General features: G+C 42.1%; 1 protein-coding gene across 1 annotated transcript in view; it reads right to left on the bottom strand.

Annotated features, from left to right (window-relative positions):
* LEMD2 (LEM domain nuclear envelope protein 2) overlaps positions 1–11,590 on the bottom strand; it is a 74,985-nt gene extending 63,395 nt beyond the window's left edge. Inside the window, exon 1 of the mRNA XM_082246391.1 lies at positions 10,309–11,590. Coding sequence (XP_082102517.1) covers positions 10,309–11,575 — 1,267 coding nt within the window. The 5' untranslated portion in view covers positions 11,576–11,590. The remainder of the gene's footprint in view (positions 1–10,308) is intronic.
* Between the last annotated feature and the right edge of the window lie 626 nt (positions 11,591–12,216).

Raw genomic sequence — 12,216 nt, 5'->3', positions numbered from 1 at the left:
TCCTTGGAATTCCTTATTCACCTTCACTTTGGTCCTCTCCTTCCTGTTGTCCTTTTGCTGGTTGCAATCCATGTCTCAGCCCCGGAACAGGCAATCCCTGAATCCGCCTCAGTCCCCCCCTTTCTTCTGACTGGACTGTTTTGAGGATTTATGACACTGTTCAAGGTAGTGGCTATTCCTATATATCTCTTAATATCATCTATTTTTCCCCTTTTTACAATATAATAATATATTAATACAACCCATATTTCCATTTTTAGACATACTTTTTAAGCTCCTGATGAATGGACGGAGGTCCACGAAACGCATAGAGCCTACAATTACTCCCATGTTTTATTTCAATACACTACATTGCAAATTTATGAGCACAGAGAATATTTACATGTTGATATATCCATTACATTCTTGAGTGATCTATTTGGTCCTGGAAATTTTGTAATAAATTTGGATTTACTATGTATTATCATATTTGCTCTGTGCTGTATTTCTGTATGTGCTTATGTAACAGTGATTCTGTATTATATTTATCTTATTAAAATACTTCATGTCCAATTTTACCTCATTTAAAGTCCCACAATTCTCTTTCTTTTAAATAAAATGGCAATTGTTGCAATCTTTTACGTCACACTGTATTTGCGCAGAAGTCTTTCAAACGCAGTTTTTTGGGAAAAAATACACTTTATTGAATTTAAAAAAAAAAAAAAACAGTAAAGTTAGCCCAATTTTTTTGTTTAATGTGAAAGCTGATGTTACGTGGAGAATCGTGATTTTTATTATAAACAAAAAAAAAAAAATTGTGATTCTCATTTTATCCAGAATCATGCAGCTCTACTGTGAAGCCACAACGAGTCACAGCCGGCTTCCCACAGCTAGCAGGCCGGTGGCAGGGACCCAAAGACCATCGAGGGGAGAGTGAGAATGGAGCTAGAACTCTGGACAAGTAAATGTCCTTTTATTAAAAAAAGTCAACAGCTACAGCATTTGTAGTTGCTGACTTTTACTACTTTTTTTTGGTGAGAGGACAGGAGAACAGCTTTCAAAAATTAAAATGAGATTTCTAATTTTTGCAATATCAATGGAATTTTTTCTACTTTCAGTCATAAATATGAAATATGTTCCCTGATTGTGTGTGTGCGGATTAGAATAAAGCAGCTGACACAGTTAATATGTATTTTTATTACTGCAGTAACTCTTTCTGTAACAATCCTAGTGGGAGGCTGTGTTTGATTATGAATCTTGTGATATCTAGGCAATACATTTAGGTTTTTACTCTGTTCTGTAGCAGTTTGCTTCATAAAGGCCAAGAGAATTTACAAAAAGCTAATGCTGGTCATATATTTTTCATTCTGACTGTATTACCTATGACCAAATAAGTAGCAACCATAGGGTTTATTTCCAATCTGGAAGGCCCTTGCAGTACACAATTGCTGGAAACAAAAAGGTGGAAACAAGAACAGCCAACTGCAACACTAAATAAAAATAACGTCACTACATTCAAAATTTGGGTTGGCAGTAGGGATGTGAATCTTCACTTGTCTCACGATTCGATTATCCTATCAACAATTCGATTCTGTGATGCATCACTGTTAGGCTCGGTTCACACTGGGGCGGCACGACTCTGTACTACTTCGGGGGCGACTTGTGCATTCCCATGCACCACGACTTCAAAGCGACTTGCAAGGACTTCACATAATGGAAGTCTATGCAAGTCGCTCCAAGGTCGCTCCAAGGTCGCCCCGAAGTAGTCGCTCCTAGTAGTCGCTGTAGCAGCCAATGGACTGCGACTTGTCAGGCTCACAAGTCGCCTGACAAGTCGCGCTGGTGTGAATGGAGTCTTAATGTTCGTTTGTATGCAAAAATTCAAGCAGTCAGAAAAATTCAATTTTTTCACTGTCATTTGCTCTTAGCGCAATATCCTATTTGGGGAGGGTAGTTCTCATAACCATCCCAAAATAAATCTGTAAGTTATTTACCTTCAGTTCATTACAGAGAACAAAGGGGCATTCTTTACATCTAGAGGAAAAACAGAAAGACTTCTTTGCCGTAAAAGCTGTAAAAATGTGGAACAGACCGACTCTCACAAACTAGTTCTGGGTTGCTCAGGAGATTGTTTTAACAAAGACCTGAATGCGTTTGTCCTAAATGCACAAAATAAGTAAGTAACAGAGGGACGGCGGTGGGAGGGAATGAGATCAGGCAGAGGGACGGCGGTGGATGGATGAGATCAGTGACACTGGCACTCACTTGCTCTCATCTGTAAAAAGCCAGTGGATGACCTGCCAATTCTGGTGTTCAATGGCTAATGCCAAATTAGCTTTACGGTGCCGGGCAGTGAGCACAGGGCCCACTAGAGGATGTCAGCCCCTGAGGCTACCCTCAAAGTGTTTCAGATAGTCTCTGACCAAACATTTACACCAGTGGCCTGCTTGAGGTCATTTTGTAGGGCTCTGGCAGTGATCATCCTGTTCCTTCTTGCACAAAGACTCAAGAAAAAGTTTCCCCTATTGGTGGGACTTTTTAGGCACTCACATGTACACAAAGTTTTTTAAAACTTCTTAAAACTTTAAAAAAAAAACCTTCTTCTTGCACAAAGGAGCAGATACCAGTCCTGCTGATGGGTTAAGGACCTTCTACAGCCCTGTCCAGCTCTCCTACAGTAACTGCCTGTCTCCTAAAATCTCCTCCATGCTCTTGAGACTTCTGGCAATGGCACGTATCGATGTGCCATCCTGGAGGAGTTGGAATGCCTGTGCAAAACTAGTAAAAAAAAAAATAAAAATTCAGTGGCATCTACCTGTAAAACCATTCTGTTTTGGAGGTCATCTCATTGTTGCTCATCTAGTGCCCCTTTGATTTCATTAGCACCAAAGCAGCTGAAACTGAACAACCACCCCGATTAATACCCCAGGACTTGAATTGACTTGATGCTATACTCTGATTAAAAAGTGTTCCTTTAATTTATTTTGAGCAAATATACACACACACACACACGGAAAGAAAATCCATCACATTCCTAAGTGAAAACAGCACACATTGTACACAAGCACTGATTAGGCATACTTTGATCACCCTAGATGTTGACACCTCCATCCCTGCCAGTATCATTAGTACAGTGACAGTGCATATTTTTAACACTAATCACTGTATACTTCCCACAAAGCGTGAGTGTCCGATTGTCGCAATATTGCAGTCCTGCTATAAATCGCTGATTGCCGCCATTACTAATATAAAAGCAAAAAAAATTCCAGTATATATCTCAAAGTTTGTAGACGCTTTAACTTTTGCGCAAACCAATCAATATACGCTTATTGTGATTTTTTTCTACCAAAAATATGTAGCAGAATACACATCTGCCTAAGTTTATGAAGAAATTTGATTTTTTTTTTTTTATATATATTAGATATGTTTTATAGCAGAAAGTAAAAAATATTTTTTTCAAAATGGTCTTTTCTCTTTATATGAACGATTACATGCAAACAGCCGTGAATAGATCCAGGACCTGTCAGCCTCCCATGCCTTTCGGGGCACCCCATAGCAGTTATTTGTAGGGAACTCATACTGGTATTACCACATCTAAATTGCAAATGGCCCCATTCACATATATGAATGGAGCCTAAAACACCAGTTCCAGCACTGCTCTGAAGCCTCAGCATCAGACAATTAGAGAAACCCCAGCTCTAGAGTTGATCCAAGATCCTCCATTCCGGCTCAAGATCTCCTTTAGATACTGCTCCAGGTCAAAAATTATTTCAGCTATTTAGCTAGTGCCACCAAAGAACACTTGATGTTTTTATGCTTTTCAACTTCCATAGATACATTAGCAGCACTCTGGGTATAAGAAGTAAAAGTAAAGTTTGTCCTGTCACCTTATAGCACTGGCTATTCTAACATTCTAAAATTATTTTATTACAGACTTCATTACAAGTTTTAACTATAAATAGAATCAAGCAGTGTGTGACTATTTTAATGAAGTTCTTCTTTGAGGTGTGGAGTACGAGTGATCCGGTGCTGGTCCTGGGATTATCCTTTCAGCCCCAAGTTTCTATCTGCCCATCGATCCATTATCCCTTAAAGGAACTGCTTTATCTGACCCATTAGTGACTCTTGGGTCAAATAGGAAGGAGAGAGGCTTGATTACTTAGTGGTGGCGGATTAAGGAGCACGTAATTTCATCTGATTACCACGGAGGTGTATGAGACACGAGTTGTCTCTTCATTTTTGGATTTCTGACACTTGGACTTTTTGCACCTATTCATCTCTAGCATCAATTCATTTTGATTCACATTAGCCATTATGTGTTTTCATTATTATTCCTTTGATGGATACACCTTGGGGTGATTTATTTCCCATTTGTGTAATCACCCATAGTATTTATTTATAGGACCATCCACTATTTATGTATTAATCTGGCCCAGCACATTTTCTTTGTTATTCATTACATGTTTAAAGCGGAGTTCCACCCTGGATTTTTTTTTTTTTTTTTTTAATACCCCCGGGACAGTCAGGGCTAGTGCATTCCACAATGGCTAGCCTCTGATCTGTCCCGGGTTGCACTTACCTGTTAGGACAAATACTTACCTTGCAAACGTCTTGTCCAGCGCTGCCATCTCAGATGTGGGCAGCTTGAAGCCAGCGCGTCCTCTTCGGCGTCTTCTTCCGCCTTCTTTGGTCCCACGATGCTCTGCGCCGGCCCCGACGTCACTTCCGGGTCGCGCGCGTCATCCCTCCACAGCTTCTGGGCATGCCCAGAAGCTGTTTAGAAGGGGATGACGCGCGCGACCCGGAACTGACGTCGGGGCCGGTGCAGGCGCAATGATTCCTGGGAGCTATGACGTTCAGCTCCCAGGAATCATTGCAGAGCCAGGAAGTGACGACGGGCCGCGGCCGAGGAAGGAGGAAGAAGGAAGTAAGGTAAGTATATTTTCTTCGCTACGAGGTAAGTAAAAAAAAAAAAAATATGCGATTATCCATTTCTTTTTCAGGTGACCCGGAGCGAGAAGATGGAGGCAAGTATAAAAATAGGGTGGAACTCCACTTTAACTTGATGTAACAGAGCGTTTTTTTTGTGTAAAGGCCCGTACACACGTACCGATCGTCGGCATACAAACGTCGGTGGACGAAGGATCTGCCGATTGTACGCGTGTTAGTATGGTGCCTCCGACAGATGTCTGCGCACAATCCGCGGACAAAAGTCTTTCGTGCAAACATGAAAATATTTGTATGCCGACACCAGAACGGACGATTGTTCGCCTGTCAGTACACAATTCGGCCGACAGACCGCAGATTTGCAAGACTGGGCATGCTCAGAAAATAGAAAACACAGGGAAAGTTAACCATTACATGACATCACTTCTGCAGTCGGCGGACAAAATTCTTGTGCTGTCCTTGTGCTGTCTTTGCACTTTTCAGCAGACACCGACATCCCGGGGAGAAAAGAGGAACATTTGTAAGCCGACCATCGGTACGTGTGTACGGGGCTTAACACAAACTGCCTTCATGTAGGATTCCCTTGAGCTCTAGTCAATGTGTGCGCATGCGCGCTGAAGAGGCATTATCTCGCCACTATTCCCCCTTCTCGTTTATTGTCACAGCTTAATCAGTAGGATTTACTCTAAATATAATGTTTGCTATGATGATGAGATAAGTAAAGCTGTGACCTTGTGTGGTTGGGCTAATAGCAGTAGGTTATTTGTAGGGAGAAAAAAAGTGTCTGATTTTGTGTGCTGTTGTGATCTTAGATGGAGCCAAAATAGCATCTTTTTTTCCTGGACCTGCAGGGAGTGGTTTTACCCCTTCATGATCAGGACATTGTTAGTCAGCACTGTGCTACTTTAACTGGCAATTACGCAGTCACGCAAGCAAATGCATGTATGCAAATGAAATGTATATACTTTTTTCAAACAAATAGAGCTTTCTTCTGGTGGCATTTGATCACCACCGGGTTTTTATTATATGAACTAAAAAAGATCGAAAATTTTGAAAAGCAATAACTTTGTACTTATGCTACAAAACATAATAAAAATAAAAAAGTCCAACTTTGAAAAATAAAATAATATTTTCTAGTTTCTGGTATTAAACATCCAGTAAAAAAAGAAAAGAAAAAAATATCAAATTTCAATTTAGCAATGTATTATGCTACAGGTCTTTAGTAAGCTATAGCATCTAAAAACTATGATAGATATAGATATAGATAGGAATTGCACCTATGATGCTATACCAGTAGCCATTACCAGCATTGTATAGTGGGACTTTGATAGTGTGGCGAGCAATCTGGCGCTAACCAACCCTCGCTGGGAGGTGCACCAACATCAATAGTGACACTTCTATAAACACCAACAACAGATAATACTGCACACTGTATTAATGACACTGGCTGGGAAGGGGTTAACTGTGTAGCTTTTACTAACAGCTTTGGCTGTTTTTAATCCCTACAAGAAACGCCCAGATTGCTGATCTGTGTACAAAGCCCTGTGTTAGTAAACACAGAATTCTGTGCTGTGATTGGCTACAGCCGACCACTAGATCTCAGCCATAAATCATAGGTGGGGACATGCTGACAAAATCCCACTGTAGCCAGTGACCACACAGGTTAGCAGGGGGTGTGTGCATGAGCTCCCCTAAAGTGGGATACACACTATAAGAAAATCAGGCGAAAGATTGTCCGATTTTCCACGTTGTTTCACAGCAAATCGGAACCGATGAAAGAATTTTCTTCCGGAAATTTGTACAAATATTCTTGTACGACAAAGGCTTTTTTTGTTGTTTGTTTCTGATCATGCGCAGTCTCTCTTTTCTGATTTTCTTTTACATAAATCGTACGAAAACGGTACACAGACGAAAATCGTTTGTTTTTTCCCGTACGAGAAAAATGTTGGAGTTTTTCCCTTCGAGAATTTTCGGACGAAAATTCTGAACCGTCTGTAGAAAGTTCTGTACACACTATACAAAAATCATACGAAAATTATTTGGATGAAAATGTTCTTAGAGTGTGTATGAGCCTTAACTCAGAACAGGCTGGATGACCTACATGTACGTGATCCAGCTGGCCCGCAGTAAGTGTACTGTGGGTGGGTGAAAAGTAAAACTGGTTAAATATAGAAATATTGTCCTCTAAACAAAAAGAGCTGACCTAAAAAATCCCAGCAATCCTGATAACACATGGAATACATAGAGAAATGTGACAGAACATGGGCAATAAATGTTACATAGGGTGACACAAGAGCAACATAGGACAACAGGAATGACAATAACTGACCACAGTGCCAATATTTGGAGCCAGTCTTCCTCACCTCTCCCTACCTTGCTCCAGAGTTCTGATCCAGCAGCAGACTAAAAGGGTCCTTTCACACGGGATTTCCTGCCCAGCTGACTTTGTTTTGCTCAGAGGGGATCGATCCGGCGATCACCACTGAGCAGGTGGATGACAGGTCTGTCTCTGCTCACTGTGACCACCTGTCCGTTTACATCCAATCCCATCCTCCAGAAGGATGGAAAATAGGGTTACCATCCCTCTGGATTTCATGGACAGGATCAGATAGCAGCGGGTGTCAGCGGACATGTCACCGCTCCATAGGGATGCATGGTGCATCCGATCAAGTCCGCCTGAAACGATGACAAGCGGACCTGATCAAAAAGCCTGTCTGAAAGGGGCCTAAGCCACATGGGGCCAAAGGAAGGAAGACCGAACCGCCCAGAGCTCGTCACACTGCCCGTTCCTGCTGCTGGGTGGCCAAATATCTGAAATCAATACACAGTCAGCCAGTTAGTGCTGGACCACTGTGTGAAATTTCTGATAGCCCAGTAACTAGGTAATCTTTTTGCTTAGCTACAGTGTCTGGCCAAAATGCAGAAAGTTCCCACCTATTCAAAATGATAGGAACACTCACTAACAGAAAATAATTTTTTTGTCTGGAGTTGGGCTTTAATGAAAGCAGGATTAGAATTGTATCTCAATGCATATTCCTGAAAACTTAAAGTAGAAGTTCAGCCAAAAATTAACTCTAAGGGCTCATGTACACTAAAGCTCCAAAACTTTTGCCAAAGCTCCTAAACTCAACTCCATAAAAGCCTGTGTGCCCACGTACAAATAGGCTTTTACAAGAGTTTAGATCCTTGAGAAAGTCATGTGATTGAGTGACGCAACGCGTCGGGGGAACCAGGTGACGTCACTTCCGGTTGCAGCCGTAAAACGGAAGTCCCCGTAATATACCGCTGTATGCGGCTGCTTGCTGTCTTCTGCTTAAACTGTAAGTCTCTACTTGTTTATTTGTGAAATAAATGGATATACTTCACCATGGGAGCCCCTATTTTGTCTCTTTGAGCCAACTGGGATCTAGAACAGTGATCTGTTCATACATCGAGTCCATACTATTAAAGAGTGGCCATTGAGGTGCAATCCCCAATTTCAATCCCAAAGGAGAAAAGGAGGAATCATTACCCGGATTTGAGAACCACTACTCTAATACAGATAACGCCTTAATTGGTGTAATGTAAGGTGAGCGGCCATTGCACCTGATTTTTGGATACCTTGCTCACTCTGCATGACACCACTTTGGATCTCACAAAGAAAAGTCACCAGTTCTATATCTTGAGATATCACCTTCAAGCCACGTTATATATCTTGTTGCACTGGGACATTTTGAAGCAAAAAGTTTCACTTTATTTGTCTATTTTATTCACAAGAATATTTAGCACTTTTTGCATTGATTTTTATAATTTTTAAGGAAATCATATATTGGTGGCCACGTATCATCTGTGTATTTATAGGCACCAGCACGTTATCTCCACGTTTCTAGTCACTATCACCACGCAACATTTCCCACACATCTTTAACAGATTCCCACACCTCTTTGATTGAAGTTGATTATTCATTTTTATGCTTGGTTTTATTCATCATTTATGAAGAAATTAGCGCCGATTCACCCCCTCTATGCTGATCACGTACACAAAGGCTTTTACAAGAGTTTAGAAGCTGTTACGGTTAGGGGAGGTTCAACCTCCCTCTCCTGAATGCAGAAGAATCATGTTTAGGATAGAAGCGTTTTAACCACCTACCGGCAGTCAACCTAGTCTGTATGTAGGTGAGCCCTTAATCTACTGGTAGCCACATTCTAAAACAAATCTATCTAGCCCTGTAAAGCAAAAATTGCTATACTTACCTTTTTTGAAGATGGACCAGTGACAGCTGAGCTGTCAGTGGTTGCTTCTGTGTGTAGGCATGTGCAGGAGAGGCAGCCGACAACGGAAGCGCCATAGTAACCCTATGGGTGATGACACTTCCCAGCAATTGTCAGATGTCTCCTGCACATAGCAGCCACTGTGTATTCCATTTCCATATTCCATTCTTTCAGGTATAGAATATGCATATTTGCATTGGTCCACTATGCAAAAAAAAAAAAAAAAAATAACGCAGACCTGGAATTTAGCAAGTATAACTCAGATATATATATATATATATATATATATATATATATATATATAAATAAAAAAAAAAAATCGACCGATATCTTTTTTTATTGCCGATACCGATATTTTGGTCATCGGATATCGGCCGATATTATCGGACATTTAAATAAAAATGTTTTTTTTTTTTGTTTTCACAGGTACACAGGTCTTCTCTTCAGCGGCCGTGCAGGTAGGATGCCCGAGTCTCCTGGTGGGACGGGAGACCCAGGCGAGCCACGGAATGTGGAGGGCGTCCCCTCCCGCTCCTTGTAATGACAGCCGAGCGGCTTCTCAGCCGCATTGGTTGTCATTACAAGTCAGCTGACCGTCGACTATGGACGCCGGTAATGGGGTGATGCCTCTAGCTGCAGGCATCACTCTGGTACAGCACTTACCCGAAACATCGGTCACCTCCAGGGTTGATTCCGATTTATCGGGGAAAGTGCATATCGGCCCCCGATATATTGGTGTTGCCAATAATCGGTCAATCCCTAATATATATATACACACACACACACACACACACACACACAAAAAGCATTTACAGACTTAACATGATTTAGGCCGATCATAAACAGAGCAAATTTCCCATGATTGCAAGGAAGAAATTTGCTCAATTCCCCCATTTCCACAGACAGTGAATTCCTCCTGCCGGGCTATTGTCCTCTCCCAGCAGGGGAAGCCAGGGAATACTGCTAGAGGCTATAGCAGCCGCTAGCGATAATCTCAAGAGAATCCGGCAGGTTGGTTGTACCTTAAGCCTGCCCATTAAGGGTTTGAATCTCTGCCGGTTCTTCGAACATTGTATGGCCAGCCTTAGTGAGCTAGAAAATAAATTTAAAAATAGCTAACAAACCAACTTACTGTCATCCTGCTGTGTATTGTAAAGTATTCCACTCTTCATAATGAGAATACCAAAGAAGACAATTACCAGACCTACTGACAGCGCCCGTACCAGTTTTGATAAATAATACTCTAGAGCACGACTCCAATTCGGTTTACTTTGAGCAGATTTCCCCCGACTAAGATTTGGATAGTCCTTATAGGAAAGCTGGCCCTTTGTATCTCCATCATTGTATCTGGACCAAGATCTACCCTCATCCCTACTGACAGGTAAGCCTGACCTTTCACCCACTGATCTTAATCTTGGCTCCTGTCCCAGGTAGCCCCCATAACCAGGAGTGGTTCTTTTAAATATCTCACCTCCTAGAGGGGACCTGGTCTCCTGTTCTAAGGAACCATAAGCAGAAATGGGTTTTGAAAATCTATCACTTCCCATGGGGGATATGACCTTTTCCATGGAACCATAATCAGAAGTTTTTGGAAACCTTTCACCTCCTATGAAGGATCTGCCCACGTGCCCCAAGGAACCATATCTATCACTTCCTAAGGAGGGTCTGACCTCATGCCCCAGGTAACTGCTTGCTGATCTTTCACTTTCCAGGGAGGACCTGACCTCCTGTCCCAGGTAGCCACCATAATCAGATGTGTTCCCTCCCAGGGAGGACCTGACCCCCTGCCCCAGGTAGCCACCATAATCAGATGTGTCCCTTGTAAATCTGTCCCCTCCCAGGGAGGACCTGCTCTTCTGTTCCAAGCTTCCACTATTATCAAAAGTGCTTCTTGGAAGTCTGTCCACCCCCAGTGAAGATCTATGTTCATACCCTGAGTAGTCATCATAGTCAGTGGTGCTTCTAGCTAAAAGACCCCCTGCTAGTGAGGACCTGTCAGTCCTCCACAGCCCTGCGTCCTCCACGTGAGCAGGAACACTTTTATAAGAAGAGTAAACACTATCCTCTGCTCTTTCCGACCTCCCGCCATAGCTTTTTCTCTCCACCACAGGGTTCCTGTCCTCTTCATCCTCCCAATCCCCTCCTCTGTCTTCTAAGGGTTGGCTGCGCCTGGTCCTCGTGCTCCCCTCGCTTCTCCTCGCCCTCCCGCTCTCCTTTTTCTGGCTTTTCGCACCCTCTGCTTTTAACTTTTGCAGCTTTTTTTGGTACACCCCTCGGGTACTGTCAGTGATAGGTCCCGCAGAAACGCCTAGCTCCTGCAACTCTTCCCGGAGTTCGGCGTCCGACATTTTTTTGGAGGATGCCATGACGTCGCCTTCCCACCGCTTCCGATGCGCCATGTTGGTTAAGGGCGAGTAGATGGGCGGGGTCTGTACGGAAGCCGAAGCACACCATATTTGTACAGTACATAGAAGTATAGATAGAGCACAAACGTCTATTTGGTTTAACCACTGGAAGATCAGGCATTTTCTGGTACTTTGTTTGTTCATTGTTTTTTTTTTCTTTGCTAAAAAAATTACTTCGAACCCAAAAACATTATATGTTGTAAAGCAGAGGCCCTATAGTGAATAAATGAGTGGGTTTTGCAATTTTTTTTTATGTCATATTTGCACAGCGGTTTTTTAAACGCAATTTTTGTGAAAAAATACACTTTTATACATTGTATGCAAAAAAAAAGCACAATTCATAACCCAATTTTTTTTTTTGTAAAATATATACCATACCAAATATATGGATACTAAACAGGTCACGCTTTAAAATTGGTGACAAACAACGTAAAGTTTACTATCCATAGGCGACGCTTTATATCTACAGAGGAGGTCTAGTGCTAGAATATACGGCCATTCGCGGAGCTACCTCACGTGTGGGACAATCGCTGTTTACATGTGTGCGGGACCGGCGCATGCCTTCCCCATTGCGCGCTAGCACGGGGGGCAGGGGCACTTTACTTTTTTTTTATGTTATTTTATTTCTTTTTACA

The sequence above is a fragment of the Pelophylax lessonae genome, assembly GCF_965119305.1.
Source record: "Pelophylax lessonae genome assembly, chromosome: 2".
NCBI classification, from domain to species: Eukaryota; Metazoa; Chordata; class Amphibia; order Anura; family Ranidae; genus Pelophylax; species Pelophylax lessonae.
This window is presented reverse-complemented; position numbering and strand designations above follow the sequence as displayed.